Source organism: Falco naumanni, chromosome 16, assembly GCF_017639655.2.
Source record: "Falco naumanni isolate bFalNau1 chromosome 16, bFalNau1.pat, whole genome shotgun sequence".
In the NCBI taxonomy this organism is placed as follows: Eukaryota; Metazoa; Chordata; class Aves; order Falconiformes; family Falconidae; genus Falco; species Falco naumanni.
The window spans coordinates 6,672,439-6,688,307 of record NC_054069.1 but is presented as its reverse complement, the minus strand read 5'-3'; the positions used below and the strand labels follow the sequence as shown (position 1 = coordinate 6,688,307).

At 62.7% G+C, this 15,869-nt stretch overlaps 2 protein-coding genes across 4 annotated transcripts; both read right to left on the bottom strand.

Moving 5' to 3' along the window:
• Positions 1 to 2,351: 2,351 nt before the first annotated feature.
• On the bottom strand, positions 2,352 to 7,198 carry PDZD3 (PDZ domain containing 3). Of its 2 annotated transcripts, none has more exons than XM_040616155.1 (10): positions 7,103 to 7,198; positions 5,715 to 5,742; positions 5,299 to 5,363; positions 4,883 to 5,094; positions 4,547 to 4,733; positions 4,324 to 4,460; positions 4,044 to 4,248; positions 3,666 to 3,862; positions 3,314 to 3,484; positions 2,352 to 3,061 (listed from the first exon to the last, which is right to left on the bottom strand). In XM_040616155.1, exons 1-10 carry the CDS (start codon positions 7,143 to 7,145, stop codon positions 3,017 to 3,019), a joined length of 1,290 nt encoding a protein of 429 aa, XP_040472089.1. In that variant the 5' UTR covers positions 7,146 to 7,198; the 3' UTR covers positions 2,352 to 3,016. The 2 variants fall into 2 exon arrangements, with proteins under 2 accessions (XP_040472089.1, XP_040472090.1); XM_040616156.1 differs by having other exon boundaries at positions 4,044 to 4,125.
• Positions 6,871 to 14,700, bottom strand: NLRX1 (NLR family member X1). 2 transcript variants are annotated; one of them, XM_040616154.1, is made up of 9 exons: positions 14,604 to 14,700; positions 12,422 to 12,549; positions 12,144 to 12,204; positions 11,625 to 11,722; positions 10,799 to 11,415; positions 8,921 to 10,335; positions 8,084 to 8,170; positions 7,722 to 7,973; positions 6,871 to 7,567 (listed from the first exon to the last, which is right to left on the bottom strand). In XM_040616154.1, the coding sequence occupies exons 2-9, from the start codon at positions 12,540 to 12,542 to the stop codon at positions 7,249 to 7,251; spliced, it is 2,970 nt and encodes a 989-aa protein (XP_040472088.1). In that variant the 5' UTR covers positions 12,543 to 12,549; positions 14,604 to 14,700; the 3' UTR covers positions 6,871 to 7,248. The 2 variants fall into 2 exon arrangements, with proteins under 2 accessions (XP_040472088.1, XP_040472087.1); XM_040616153.1 differs by lacking the exon at positions 14,604 to 14,700 and adding an exon at positions 14,248 to 14,420.
• Positions 14,701 to 15,869: the final 1,169 nt, after the last annotated feature.

Here is a 15,869-nt window from a genome sequence, read left to right as displayed (position 1 = left end):
CACGCTTCCCCTGGGCCATTTGACAGCCCTGGGTATCCCTGGGCCAAGCCCCTTTACAGAGCTGCTCCTGACTCTGCCCCTTCCTTCTTCCCTCTGGCTGCAGAAAGCCAAGCTGGTACAGGAAAGCAGCACTGGAGGTTGACAGGCCAGAAGAGCACCTGGATAAGGTCAGGAGGAGCCAGGGGCTGGGGTAAGGGATGCCTGCTGCCCTGCTTGTACTTCCTAGGGGCCAGCCCTTCCCCATGGCAAGTCACACCAGAAGATGACACACGGCCTCCCTTGCACATGGGCTCCAGCCACAGGGGCTGCCTGTGCTGTCCTAAAGGTCCCTGGTGTGTGGGGCAGCAGCTGCTGCAGGGAGAGCAGAGAGGAGCAATGATGAAAGGTGGGAGGGAACAGGGATGCTCTGGTGGCCCCCCCCTCGGGGAAATGCTTCTCCAGCACCGTGCTGGGCTGGAGCGAAGGGGAGGTTTCGTGCTCTGCGATTCACCCTGGTCCAAGCAGGGCTTGGGGCCCGGCGTGGGCTGAGGAGATGGCCACATCGCCCTGGCTTTGGGAGCAGAGAAACGCTGCGGGGCGAAGGTACCGAGGAGGTACTGGGCAGGGAGTAGGCACCCAGAACGCTTTGGATGGTGCCCGTTGTCTGCCTGTGCTCAGGCCAGGGTCACCGTGTGGGTCACCTGTCTGGAAGCACGCTGTCCCCGCAGCAGTCCTGGGCACCTCTGGCTCACAGCTCCCTGGGGGACCATGACCTGGCAGGCTGAGAACGATGTGGACCTGGAGCAGGCATGGGAAGACAAGCGAGACGTTCATGAAGGTGAGGGCAGAGGTGGGAAGGGGCGGTGGGACAGATGCAGGGACCCCACGTCTTGGTGCTGCTGGGGGAAGGCAGCGCACTTACCCCACCTGTCAGCCCCAGCACCCCCCCAGGCCAGTCCTGCCTCCTCCCGTGCTGCCAGCGTGCGAAGGCTCTGGGCACGGGCTCCTTGCACCCCAGGTGCCTGTACTTGGCACAGGCAGAGGAGATCACAGAGGCAGAGACTTCCCCGCCTGCAGAAGTCGTTGCCTCGCCATTTCTGTTACTGCTCAAGAAGGGGCTGATTTTAGCAGAGCTTTGCGGTCTTTGCCATATTCAAAACTCATTTTCACTCTCCCACACTCAACAGAGAGGTAAAACTTTCCCTCCAGGGCTCCCTTCTGCCCCCACCACCGGCATTGTCACAGCCCTGCCAGGCAGGTACACACATGGCTGCTTCTGATGCTTCACCCCGTGAGGGGAGCCCTCAGATCAGGCTCCTGGTCACAGGTGCTGGGATCGGAGCACAGGGACCGCCTGCTTGTCCCTCCTGCAGTCATGACGTTTGTCCCCTTCCCCCTTCCCTGGCTCCCAGAAATGACTTGGCAGCACCAGGAGCTGCAGAAGCAGGTAGCAGCCCTCAGCCAGCGCTCGGAGGCGAAGGTGAAGAGCCTGCAGGAGCAGCTTGGTGTGGCACGTCTGCCCCTTGCCAGCGGGTGGGCACAGGGTTCTCCCCAAGACAGCAAAGTGTACTTGGGGGAGCGAGGGGAGGTAGGAGCCGTTCACTCTGTGCTGTCAGTACGGCAGCAGCTGAAGGCAAAGTCTGACCCTGTTCGCAGTGCACCCCCAGTCTTGGGAGGTGCTGCCTGCAGAGGGGATGCAGTGATCCCACTCGTCCCCAAGTCCTCTGCCACCCTGGGGACGAGGGTGACTAGGCAGGGCCTGTGCCAGCCACTGCCTGCAGCCCCCCATGCATTGGTCATGCAGCATCAGGCTCCTGTGCCCATGTGCTCGGTGTCCCCTACCTCTGTCCTGACAGCCACCAGGCTCCGGGAGAGCCAGCAGACCCAGGAGATGCCACCTAGGCATTAGCGCAGAGGGACAGGACCATTGCCAGCTGCAGGGCAGGCTGGATGCCATGGACATGGAGTATGAGATCCTCCACGTGAGTGGCGATGTGGCTGTGGCTGGCTCCCCCAGCAGCAAGGTCCCCCCTCCTCACTATCCTCTTTCCCACCAAGGTAGCCTGGACCTTGTGCTGGCCAAGATGGCAGAGGCCAGCCAGCACTGGGAAGAAGTAGGAACAACCATTGCCATAGAGTACCAGGAGCTCCTGAAGGAGTTTGGTCTCAGCCCCCTGGAGATACAGTGCCCTGGGGCTCCCAGGACAGGACAGGCTCTCAGCCCCTACCTCCCTATCAGCACGCCTGGAGAGCTTCCACATCCACTTCCCAACGCCCCAGCTACCCGGGCTGGGTAAGAGAAGACGGGTCCTGTCTGCCCCTGGGATGCCCTGCTGTGTCACAGTCCTCTCCATAACGTTACCCACGGGAACAGCGGTGTGGATTTGTCCTTTAATTACACCCCAAGTGGGTGCCGCAGGAACAGTGCTGTGATGGGTGGCAGACATTCATCGCCCCCAGGTTCCACAGGGAGGATGAGAGGAGGAGCACGAGAAAGATGTCCATGCAGGGGGAGACGTGTGCCAACAGGCTGAGAGGTGGGAAGTTCCTCCAGAGCCCCATCAGCCACCACTGCTCCCTGTCCCCTTCACACAGTGGCCCAAAGGCCAGCCCCGGGCTGAGCCAAGCCTCAGGGTTCCCAGTCCGCTGGGTCATGGTGTGGAGGGCAGTGCCTTGGCTCTCCTGGCAGCTCCCAGAGTCTGGAGCTGGGCAAGAGCTTCAGTACGATGTCCCCAGACAGATACCCCTGGGGGCAGCTGGGCAGGCAAAGACACAGGTCTCCCTTCAGGTTGCAAGAAGCCGCCACCACAGTCAATAAAAGCTTGGAGCCAGCCTTGGCCGGTGGAGATGAGTGTGGGAGGTGCGATGCTGCAAACCCCATCGCGGGCACGGAGGCGCAGCAGCTGTGCGTGCCACGGCGGTGCTGAGCAGCCCTGTGCTGGCCGGGGAGCTGGGCAGGGGACACCAACGGGCTGGACGTGGCCTGGATTGAGGCGCTGGGGGGCAAGCCTGGCCGGAGGCAGGTGGTCCTGGGCTGCTAGAACGCCTGGTGCAGCCTCCTCTGCTCCTCCCGGCGCGGACTCTGTGGGGACACAGCAGGGACGTTGTGGGCAGCACGCGTCTACCCACCCCACCACGCTCCACCCTTGCCCCACAAGCAGGTTGGAGGGGTCTTTCTGACCGACCTCTGTGGCCAGGGGACCACACTGACCCCTCCTGCCAGTGTCACAGGTGCCAGGGAAATATGAGGACAGGCAGGGCAGGAGGGTGCTAGGGCTGAGAGCAGCGCTGGGTGGTGAGCAGCACTGCCGTGGGGCCTGGCAGGAGGGGTTACCTGTGTGATCCCTATACTGTTGGCAGCAGCCACCAGCCAGGAGCCAGGTCCCTTTGGTCCCACCTCAATGTGACAGAGTCCAGGAGAGCCACGGGGAGAGGGCAGGGAGGGCGTGCGGGAGCCTGAGGCAGGGTCAGTGTCCTCAAAGGACAGCAGAGGGGACAGCCCAATCTGGAAGAGCAGAAAAGGGATGGCTGCACAGCTCCTGGTGCTCCACAGCAAGCCAGGTCCCCTGGGGAGGACCTCACTGTGCAGGCTTGGGAGCAAGACACCCATTCCATCATCCATCATCCTCACAGCACTCCAGGGCTCCCCAGCCAGGGCAGGACCACGCTGGGTCCCCCAAACCTACCGAGTGGTAGAACTCATCACCAGCAGGGTCGATGACCAGCAGTGTCACCTGGTCGTCATGGGCACGGATCCTGAGCACTGTCTGCTGGTGGTCCAGCCCTTCGATGCTCTCACCATTCACAGCCAGGAGTCGGTCCCCTTCCTTCATCCCTGCCTGCTCAGCCGGCAGCCCTGCATCCACATCCCACAGGAACTGGCCTGCCATAGCGGGGCGAAGAGAGGGCAGGCAGATGCTCACAGAGGCATCCAGCCAGAGGCACTGCCGACCCCCGTGTGCGTGTGGGGACAGGGTCCTGCTGCGGGCACAGGGTGTGCAGCTATTCCCAACCCTCAGCCATGCCTTGCTCAGGTACGGACCGCTCCCCGCAGCCCCCCTCACCTATGGCCCCTGAGCTGCAGTCATCCTCCTTGAGCAGGAACCCGTAGCCCGCCGGACCCTTCACCATGTGCAGCTCTCGGACCTTGAAGGGGAGCCAGGAGGTGTCTGCCAAAGCAGCTGTGACCCGCAAGCCCCGCAGGCGGTAAAACTCCTCCACAGCACTGGATGCCACCAGCAGCGTCACCTTGGTGCCGCTCTGCTTCAGCTGGATGGGAGACATGGGGTGCTCGGCCACGTTGCTGGCCCCAGTCCCCCACCCACCCGCACTTGCAGCACGCACCTTTCTGGTGAGCTGTGCATGCGAGTAGCTCCTCACACTGGCCCCATTCAGCTCCAGGAGCCAGGAGCCTGGTGGCACCCCTGCCCTCTCTGCTGGCCCATCCTGCTGCACTGCCAGCTGGAAGGTGCCCTTCGTGCCTGCAGGGAGGAGAGGAGGCAGTCCGGGCGAGCGCGATGCTGCGCTGGGGAGGCTCATGGTGCTGGCATCCCGCTGCCCACTTTACCTTCTGGACCCGACACACTGAAGCCAAAACCGCTTTTGTCCCGTGTGATGTGGCAGAGGCGCGGGCGGATGTCAGCTGGCAGCATCTGGGACAGGTCCCTGCCCAGGGCTTTGGCTGCTTCATAGGAGTCTCCATCCAGCACAGCTAGTAGGACCTGATTCCCGCTGGATTTGATCTTCTGCACCACCTGAGGAGACCCAGGCTGTGAACCCTGGGCAGGGCACCCCCTCCAACCACAGCATGTGGGATCAGGGCCCCAGGGAGCAGCGAGGTCCTGCACCCTCTGTGCCCTTGGCCAGGGAGGACCCGGGCATCCCTGGGATACTCCCAGCTTACCCTGTGGTGTTCCATGTGATCCACGAAGTGGCCGTTGACCTGGAGGAGCCGGTCCCCATCCTGCAGCCCCCTGCGCTGGGCCAGACCCCCGACCTCGACCTGCCGGATGACATGGCCCCGGCAGCCCAGCTCCTCGTTGAGGCAGAAGCCGAAGGTCTCCGTGCTGCCCTTGCTCAGGAGGTAGAAGCGGGGCTCCCCCTTGCCCTCACCATCTGCGTGGGGGCACAGCCTGTGAGCAGGGCCCTGCAGGGACCCTAGCACGAGTTCTTTAACTCCATCCTGGGCTGGGGTCTCTCCATCCCTGCTGCCTTATATGTCCAGCTCCCCAGTGTGCGAGGGCTCAGGACCCCAGCAATGCCCAGCTGCCAGAACGCCACGCAGACACAGGGACACCCCGGGGAGATAAGGGTATTTACCTGTGTCCTCAGTCAACGTCAGGGCAGGGTTGTCGATCCCGTCTTTGGGATTAAATTCAAATTTTCTGAAACGATAAAGGGCAGAAGAGGCGATGTTAGCACAGCACCATGGCCTTCCCACCACCCTCCCCAGCCTCGCCATGGGGAGCCCCGTTCCCCCCAGAAAGGGCCAGCGGGGACCACAGCTCCTGTGCCTCCTCTTCCCTGGGGAAAGCCAGGAGGAGATCTCCCTCTCGGACTGTGCCCCACATCCCACCTGAGCCAACAGCTCAGGAAAGACCTTCCTGGGGCAGGCAGCAGGGACTGGCAGCTGTGACCCACACCACCTCAGCTGAGGATGTGCCCCAGTACATCCCAGCTGTGGGGCCCTGAGCCCCGGGAAGCCCCCAGCCAGGGAAGGGGCGCTCAGCACTTACATGATAGACTTCTTGTCACCCTCGAGCCCTGCAGAGGGAGAGGAGAGGTCAGCGCAGGAGGTGGCGGGCCAGGAGCAGACACCCTGCGCTCATGCACTGGGGGCTTGTCCATTTGCAGGCTGAGCATGCCATGCCAGCGGAGATGCTTGCCGAGTCCGCGCAGCCCCCCCAGCCCCTCTGCCCCCCAGCTACAGCCTGTGTCCAGGCACAGCTTGGCTCTTGACCCCATCACCAGTGTCCTCTTGGGTTTCAAAGCAGCAGGACATCTGCTTGGGTCCAATGGGCACCTGCTGCCCAGCCCAGCAGGGTCCTGCAACGCCAGGGGCAAAGCAGGGCCAGGCAGCATTATGCAGATGGTGGGGAGTCCTGGGGGTTTACAGGGCTTTTGAGTGAGGGATGGGAAGGGTCACCAGGGCCCCAGAGAGCTGCCGGGAGCCAGGAGATGGAGCCAGAGACCTTCCCCTGCGCACCTTCCCATAAAACCCCTCCCCACCTCTTCCAGCACAAGGACGCCCAAACCCAAGGAGAGGAGATTCCCACCAAGTGCCCCCACAATTTCCATCTGCATTTTCCTGGATGCCTCCAGCTCCTTTCTGTGGCCTGCCTGGGCTCTGACGTTGCCTTGCTCCACGCAGAAGCAGGGCCTGGAGACGTGCGTTTGGGGAAGGGTCTCCGCAGGACGAAGCCCCACTGCCCTGGCACATACCTTTTGTTTGCTTCATGGCTGCAGGGAATGCAAGAGGGAGCAAGGTACAGGGTGAAGTGGCAGGGAAGCCAGTGTCCCCGCCTCTTCCAAGACGCCCCAGGTTTAATGGTTAAACAGCCCCGACGTCTCCCCTGCTCTCCCAACCCCAGGGCACTGCCAGCCCTCACCCAGCAGAGCTGGGAGCAGGGACCAGCAGCCTGGGACACCCAGCTTGGGAAGAGATCCTGGTGGCCCAGCTTCCAGCTGCTCCCAAGGGCAGCCCACAGTAGGGAAGACCAGCTGTTTTGGCATGGGCTGGAGCAGAAGTCGGCTGCCCCATCCTAGTCCCATGAGATGGGGAAAGGCCAGGGCCCCCCACTCCAGCTGCTGGAGGGATGGCTGCACCAGCAGCTCCACATTCCTCCCCCAGGAAGGGCCCGGAGAGGAGACTGAGTCACAGCGCTAGTGTGCTTCAGTGGAAACAAAGCGGTGCACTTTAATGCTACCAAAGGTTTCACAAACAACCCTGAGTCCTGCCCCTCTGCCACTGCTGCGGCTCGCGGCTGGGCCAGCTGTGATCAGGGTGCAGGATCTGGGTCTCTACCAGCCCAGAAGAACAAGTCCCATTTGCTCCTGGCCCGGTCTCCGTACAGTTCTCCCACACTTCAGCCTTGCCCGCAGACGATGGCTGAGCCCCACGTACCCAGCACCTTTGGCAGCCTTGGTAGCACCCGACCACTAGGCATCTCCACGCGGATAAGGACGCAGGAGACGCGCTGCTGGGGCACGCTCCGGTGCTTCCCCGCCAGCAGCACTGCTCCCTCCCTGGCTGGGCGGATGGGCAGCAGGCTAGAGGGTCCCGTGCTGCAGTTGCCCCAGCATCTTCTTGACCTCGCTCTCGACCCGCAGGAACTTGGCTTTCCTCCAGGGGTTGGCAGTCTGTCTCCGACTGCTCTCCAGGTCCTGCAGGATGAGGGCAAGGTGCTGCCGAACCCGCTCACGGTCCCAGAACGGCAGGTTCCTCTGCACCACGTTCAGGATATTGGGCCAGTAGTCAGAGACGTCGGTGCCTGCTGTAAGGAAGACCAGTGCCCTGACGCCATCCCGGTCCATGCGCAGGCTGTGAAGCGCCCGCTTGCCATCCTCACTGATGTCGTTGAAGTACAGACTGTGGGTTGGGAGAAAAGGAACGGGAGACACCGTGAGGGCCAGGGGGCAGGACGGCGAGGCAGAGAGGAGCTCCCTGCTCCCTGCCGCAGGGAGGGACGCTGGGCTGGAGGCATCGCCTGCAAGAGGGAAAAGCTGGGGCAGAGCGAACTCACTGCACTTTGTCCAGCGTCGCGTGCTTTTTGGCCACCTCTACCACGTGCAGGGCAGATGTGTCTGTCAGGGAGTTGTAGCCCAGGTTGAGCTCCTGGAGGTGCTGGTTCTCAGCCAGGTGCTGAGCAATGACCTCGGCACCCTGGTCCCCCAGGGCAGTGTGCAGCAGGGACAAGCGGGTCAGCGAGCGGTTGCCTGCCAGCGCCTCAGCCAGGTATTGTGCCCCCTGCTCCCCCAAGGGGTTATTTGCCAGCCTGCGGACAGAGGAGCTCAAGGCAATGCCAAGGCTGGGCAGGGGGCCCAGGGCCAGGGCACGTGCTGGGCAGCAGAGGCGGTTTCATGCAAGGAGAGAGGCAGTACTCACCGCAGGTTGCTCACCACACACTTGTCATGCAGGAGCAGGTCACGGATCTCCTTGCAGGCATCAGAGCCCAGGCTGTTGAGCTGCAGACTGAGGCAGAGCAAGACAGTGGGGTGGCAGGACCGAAACGGCTGTTACCCGTAGGGCTGGCAACCTTGTTCTCTCGGCCCTCCCCATCACCACCCCCCGCGGGCTCCCCAGAGAAGGCCACACAAGGCTCCGTCTCCAAAAGGGAGCACACCGAAACCGCCCCGGAGCTTGGGTAGCATCCGCCAGCAGAGCCAGCGCCAGCAGCAGCAAGGGAGGGGAAGGCGTGCAGGGTCCACAGGGGGCTGAGTGAAGGTCTGAGGAGGGATGAGGACCCCACCAGGACCTCCTGAGCATCTGGAGGAAGGAAGTGCCGCACAGCCCCGCTGCACAGCCGAGTCCATCTCTGCCGAGCACGGCTCGCCACCCGCTGGGCGGCCGGGAGGCTGCAGCCCCCGCCGGCCTGGAACCGAGCCCACCCCCCCGCGCAGCCCCCGCTCCCACCCTTGGGCTGCGTATCCCCCAGCCCGGAGCAGCGGGTGATGCAGAGCCCGGTGCTGAGAGCCGCCCGGAGTCCTGCGGGCAGGGGCGTGGGGACCGCAAACCGCAGCGCGATGCCCGAGGAGGCTGCTCAGGGATCGGTGCACGTCGGAAGCTGTAGTCCCCTAGGTCTGCACGGAGGATGAACAAGGGCTGCGTCTCCTCCCCTACCTTAGCCGTGCTGGGGCTCCCAGTGTAACCCCGCGATGGGCAGAGGTGAGGGAGAGCCCCTTTTTCGAGCGCTGCTCGAGGGCAGCAGAAGGTGGTACTCACTGGAGAGCTTTGCATCGCAGCAGGACTGGGAACAGGGTCCTCAGGCTGCTCGTGTCAAGGTTGCAGGAGGTCAGGTTCAGCTCCTCCACCTCATGGCATGTGGTGCCCATGACAGATGCCAGGATAGAGCACTTGAGAGGGGTCATCTTGACGGATGAGAGGTTGACAGTCCGGAGGGAGCGGATGGCCTCAGCTGTGAAGCGCTCGTTCTGAAACTCGTGCAGGAAGAAGAGGTAGTCCATCAGCTCGGAGGGGGGCAGGCCCTTGCGGCTGTTCCTGATGACTGTCTTCTTCATGGCCTTGGCGATCTCAAAGGCTGCCAGGTTCTTGATGGAGCAGCCCAGCTGCTCAAGGATGGCGCGGTTACGGCGGGACAGTATTCCACCCATGAAGATGGGGAAGAGCTCAAAGACCTCATCATCAGGGGCTTCATCAGGGTGGCGCATGGGGCCCTCCACGCCCAGGATGCTGGAATTGATCTGGTCCAAAACATCGTCGTTGTAGTAGTCCTCCTCTTTGAACAGCTCCTCTGCCATGGTGTGGGCAATAGCATCCCGATCCTTACCGCTCAGCCGGGAGAAGTAGCGAGGGAAAATTTTGAGCAGGTTGAAGAGCACTGGTAGGAAGCGCAAGGGCAGCACCTTGGAGATGATACTCAGAACGACAGCGACATCTTCGCTCACCTTCCCAATGACCTCTGACAGCTCCTTCCCCACTCTCTGCGCCAGGGTCTTCTTCTCACCCAGCACCACATACAGAGCTGCCAGGTACTCCTGCATGGCAGGGATGGTGAAGACAAAGGTGTGCTCTTTGCCCGGCTGCACACACGGAGTGAGGAAGAAGCGGAAGACATCGCTGCGGAAAACCTCCAGGAGGTTGAGCTCACTTTCAGTCTTCATCTCCACTTCAAAGCACTGCTGCAGGTCGTCCTCTGAGAAGCAGGTCTTGCGGGACATCACCCCTTTGTAGGCCAGCTTGCCCATCATCTTGGCCACATACTTCATCATGGAGATGTTGGTGGGGTCAGTGCTGTCCAGCACCTCCCCACTGAAGTTGAGCCTCAGGAAGCTGGTGTAGATGCCCGTCAGGGTCTGGCTGGGAGGTACCGTCCTGGTGAAGTAGAGAAAGTGCAGCGTGGTGCACACCAGCCAGCAGTAAGAGGGCAAGAAGCAGGCAGCAGCTATTTGGTTGTGGCGCTCCAAGTTCCTCGACAACATCTCCACCAAGTTTTCCTGCTCGCCTGAGCCGCTAACCGCACCGTCCCCTCCCCTACAGCCAGGCTGGCTGAGACGCATCTGGAAGTACAGCTTCTGCAGGTTGGTGTCAGAGAAGCCACAGATCTCAGCGTAGCGGCCCACATACTTGCCAGGAATCCGGCGCACAGCTGATGGGCGCGTGGTGACGATGATGCTGGCCTGGAAGCAGAGGGCTGGGTGAGTTTGGAGATGCTCTGTCCGCAGCTTTGATCTAAGCTCAGCGGGGTCCCAAGTGCGTAACCCACGTACAGGTGCGCAAGGGTCACAGCACCCGGGGGCTGGGGTGCGAGAAGCTGCTGCCTAAAGGGTGCTGGTTCAGATCTGGCCCAGGCAGAGGGGACAGGACTTTCCCCATCCCCTGCTAGACATGTACCGAGTCTGGAAGGCCACAGCCCAGCAGACCGCCGCCTTTGCCTTCCCAGGCCTCCCTCAAGATCCCACAGAGAAAAACCAGCAACAGCAACACAAGGCCACCTTGGCGAGTCCCTCCAGGAGCGGAGGCTGCCTGCTCGCTCACAGCCAGGCTGGACTACGAGCAATCAGCACAACGGCCATGCCTGCCATGCCCTAGGGCTCGCCCCAGCCTTCCTCCAGCACGAAGGAGCTGGAGGGAGACACTGACCTCTGGCAGGAGGTATTTTCGCAGCAGATTGACCACGATGGCGGAGGGAGGCACAGGCTCATTGGGGTCACAGCACAGCTCCGTGCCAGCCAGTCGGAAGTCCAAGTTGAGGCGCTCCAGGCCATTGAGGATGAAAAGCACCTTGAGGTTGGAAGCGCCCAGCATCGGCACCACGTCCCGGAGGTGCTGGTACTTCTTGGTTATGAGGCGCCGCAGGGAGATGGGGGCATGACTCTGGGACAAGTCCTCGCAGGAGAACGGGATGACCAGCTCAAAGCGAGGCAGGCGACCATGGCACCAGTCCACCACCATCTTCTTGATGAGGGTGCTCTTCCCCGTGCCCACGGTACCATACAGCACCACATTCTTCACCTGTCGCCCGCAGGCATCCACATCGAAAAGGTTCTGGAGGCTGATAACCTGGCTGCAGGGCTGCTGGAGCTGGTTCTGGATGGTTAAGTCAGGTGAGGGCTTCAGGATCTCCTCCAGGGAGCTCTCCCGGATCACTGGGTCCACATGGACTGCGTCCATCGAGAAGGAAGGGCCAAACTGCCTCTCTTCATTGGGCTGGTGGCTGAACCATGCAGACAGGCTCTTCTGGTGTTTCTTGATGGCATCTGGGAAGAGGAAGTTGCTTGATGAAGCAAGGCCATCTCATTGGCAGGGGACTGGGGAAGTTGCCAGCCCCAAGCCACTGCAGTGGGGCAGCTGCCGAGAAGAGGACAGAACCCAGTTCTTGCTAACCCCACACTGCCCGGGACAGCAGCTGCCCCCAGCCCGCTCTGTAGGACCCTCCATCCCCTTCAGTGCAGGGCTGCAAGCTTACCAGAAGAGGCCACGTTCTTCAGCTGGTTCAGGCCACGGCGAGGGGAGCTGGGCTGTACAGAATGCTCCTGGGACCCTCCCTGGAAGCGAGCGCAGCCCCTGCAAGAGGAGGAAGAGTTTCACAAGGAAGGCAGGGGCTGGCAGCTCCAAGCCCTGCCTGGGGCAGGGTAGGCAGGTCTCCAGTGCGTGCCATGGGAAGTGCTGAGCAGAGTCAGCTCACCCCTGCCTTCCCCCACCCCAAGGCAGAGCACAGGGCTGGGGCAAGGGCACGGCTGGGAGCTGAAGGCAGGTCAGCAAGCCACGTGCTGTGCACCCCCAGCAGCCCCATGGCGAGGCGGAGAAGCTGGGCTGAATTCAGAGCAGGCAGGGAGTCGGGTCTGGGTTGTTTTCTAGGTGGAGGCAAAGCAGCGTCTGCCTGCAGAGCCCCAGTGGTCCCAGGGCAGCCAGCTCAGCCACGCAGGTCCCACGGCAAACGGCCACAGGGTGGAATGGGCCAGGCCCCAGCTGCGTGGCACTGTACCTGGGATGGGAGATGCTGCTTGCGCAAAGGATCTTCCTGAGGAAGTAGCTGCCTGCAGCATCTGGGGTGGAGAAGAACACAGACAGTCAGGGATGGCCCCTTCCAGCCCAGCAGAGCTCACAGCACCCAGCTCAACAGTTTCGCATCTTGCTGGGGTGACCCACAGAGTGCACAGGCTCCACTGTGCAGCTAGGGAGGGATGTCCGCCAGGGACGGGGTTTCTCTGCGGGCAGGGCAGATGCAGGGTCACAGTCCCGCAGGCACAGAGCCCAGCTCACCTGGCACCGAAGCAGCACACAGATACACCCCCCGGGTTCCCCTGCTCCCCGGCAGGGATCGACGAAGCTGTGCCCAGCTGCCCCAGGGCAGGCAGCTCTGGCATTGCGTGGCACGGAGCATCCTCTGCCTGAAAGAGAGGAGGCAGCCCATGAGGCAGGCTGGGCGCCTGGACCCGTCGGTGTCCTGCCCCAGCCCAGCTTTGCAGCCTAAGGCCGTACCTACCCCCCCAGCCCAGGGATGCCTGCATCAGGAAGGACCCGCTCCCACATCTGATCCCACAAACCCACTGGCCGTGGGCAGGAGTGGGGGGCTGGCCAGCAGGGTGGCTGGAGCAGAGCTGAGCTGGCAGAAGCATTTTCCCCACCCCAGACTCCCCATCCAGCACCCTTCACAGACCTACCTGGGCATCACCTTGGCTGGCTTGCAGCCAGGAGGGCAGCAATGCAGGGTCCTGAGGAGGTACTTGCCCTCCCAGCCAAGCCTGCCTGCCCCCTGCCCCCCCCCCCCCCCCCCAAGACCCATCTCCACCCCCCAGGGCCTCAGCTGGGACCAGCCACCTCATTCACTGGGGGCACAAGGGGCAGGGGACGCTCTCCTGCCTGTCAGCAGCCAGAAGTCACTAGCCTAGACTCAGCTGTAACAACTGTCACAGCCAAGAGAACAAAAGTGCCGGGGACAGAGCAGGTTCTTCCTCCCAGGCTTGAGGGCTTGATATTTTAGGGCTTTATATTAGAACAAATCAACTGCCCTCCCCAAAGTGCCACGAAATCCTGTAAAACTAGGAGCTGGGGTTGGGAGAGAGGAGACGGCAGGAAGGGGCTTAGGAAAGGAACTGGGTAAAGATGATCCCAGCTCCATGTGAGTGGTGGCTTCCCCCAGTCCGGCACTGCCGGGACCGCCCGGTGGCACTGGCCGAGCCCTCTCACCAGGTCTGCCCGGACAAGGTGGCTGTGGCACGCAGAGATGCTGAGCACAGCCGCCCCCTGCCTAAAGCCGCCAGCGAGGCTGTGGCCAGCAGTAGCCAGGGCACAAGCTGGCAGGGGGCTGCCAGAGCTCTGCTGGTTCCTCAGGGCTGCACCAGGTCCCGCCTGCCCCAGGGGGAGGTTCGCCAGGCAAAGCGCCCATCTCCGGAATGGTGAGGGGAGCAGGACAGGGTGGCAGCGCTGCTGCCCAGGGCCACGGCACAGCCGAGCTCTGCCCAGCCCTGCCTGCCCGTACAGCCCCGCAGAACCGGCTGCGCCGGCCCTGACTCAGGCTCCTGCCCCAGATCAGCAGGACGATCCTTCGGGAATGCTCACAGCCCCAACAGCCTGAGAAACTGAGGCACGGCGCGGGGAGGGGGGAAGCGAACCCCAGCATGCAACCTCTGCCTTTGGCTTCCTCCAGGAGAGGACGAGCAGGGCGACTGCTCGCTCTCCCTTCCCGCAGCCCAGGCTTTTTGCAGTCCCTCATGTTATCCAGATGGAGAAACTGAGGCACGGGGGTGGAGACGGTGGAGCTGACCTTGAACCTGGGTGTCCTGGCCTGGAGACTTCTGCAGCAAGCAAACCCCGCTGTGCCCTATGCCCAGCTGCCAGCCCTTTCCTGGCACCCTCTGCCACCCAGGGCATGCCGAGCAGAGGGCCCTGTGCCGCGCGCTTGCCACGTCCCCTTCAGGGACCCCTGGTGCACGCCTGGCCCCCGCACGCCCTGGCTCTCTGGTTACCGCAGGCTCCCACCTCCCTGCGTCAGTGTCCGGAGGGATCGAGGCCCCGGAGCCCACGGCAAGCGAGGCTGACGCTGAGCAAGACGAGAGCGATGGCCGTGTCGAACGCGACACGTTTACCTCCAGCGGGGATCCTGGCCAGGGAGGCTGAGCCCACCGCTCCCCGTGCTCGTGCTGCAGGCGCTGAGCCCACCAAGGAGAGCCGGCTGGTGCTTAGCCCTGTCCTTCCATCCTTGCCCCAGGAAGACGCTCCTCGCTCCTCTCCGGAGGTGGCTGTTTTGCAGCTGTAACTTCCTGCAACGCCGTCCTGTCCCGTCCTGCCCCGCGCCAGCGTGGCGCGTGGAGAGCCCCCACTTCGGGGACACGGCACAGGGACCAGCAAGTGCAACGGCAAGGACAAAGACCTGTACCCCCAAACACAGGGACACGCACAGTATGGGGACGGGGCGGGGGGGGTCCTGCATATATCCGCATACCAGCTGTGCTGCAAGGTGCGGGGGTTCCTCTGGACACAATCAGTGGCTCTGCATCCCCAGCTGCGCAACAGGAGCCTGCAAGGATAAATCCTGCTCCACAGTGAAACCCTCCCCGTGCTCAGCTGCTGCCACCGAGCACAGTGCAAGGAGCGGGACCACAGCAGCCCCACAGGGAAGAGAGCCAGCAGCCCAGCACCACCCGGCTCTGCCTGGCTGTGCAACGTGTGCATGGACACGCACACACAGACATACCTACCTACGCTCTCGCTGCTTGCAGATCTGCTCTGGCAGCCCAGTAAGGTAGTGCTGAGACCAGAGCCAGCGGCGTCTGCAGGGCTACATGCAACCCGCTCGGCCCCCGGGTGCTGCCCCAGGAAGGGCCAGCCCACCCCAGCCAGCCACAGGCAGGGCTGAGGGCAAGGGTTCACACTCTGGTAACCCCAAAGGCCACCCCTTGCACCCCAAAGGCTTGCACATGTCCCCCTGTGCACCTTTGCACACTGTCCCTGTCCACATGCTGCCCCCCAGCACACAGCTCCACACCCCCGCACAGGGATGCCCGTCGGTGTACCCCGGTATGCACATCTCCCCTCATGTGCATGCCCTCTGTCCGCTCAGGGAGGGGAGGCATCCAGGCAGTACACTATAAATATAAGTTTTATTGATGTGTGAAATCCAACAAGTACAATCTCAGAAAGACTGAAATAAGCCGTAACATCTCTGCCTGCTCAACAGCTCCTGGGGCCCTCCAGACACTGATGAGTACCAGCAGCAAGCTGGGACCTGGGCACCCTGTCCCTACGGGGCACTTACCTGCATGTGTGGCACAGCCCAGAGAGCCAGCAGGGCCCTGCCAGCAGCCCCGTGCCCCCCCACCCCCGAGCCCAGGGGCTCACCCCTGCCCTGCCTGGGTCCTGCCAGGCTGCAGCAGTGGGCAGCGGTGCCCTGGCCCCACTTGGCAGCCTCCCAGCAAGGCAGAAGGACCCGGGCAAATGCCATCCACGTGCGGCTACCACCGCAGAGCTACAGCTGTGCGAGCAGACTGCCGTGGCTTTTGAGCTGTTATCTGCATCTTGTTTTGGCCAACAGTCCCAGGAAAAAAGCAGCTCACCTCTGGTCACGTGGAAGCACGGGTTTCAACAGCCGCAGCCCTGCATGCTGCACCCCAGCCCTGTATCTCACCCCACGTGCCCCCCGCTGTACAGCCTCCTCTGCACCTGTGGGTGCAGCGAAGGCTAAAAAAAAAAAAAAACAAACCACAGGCTC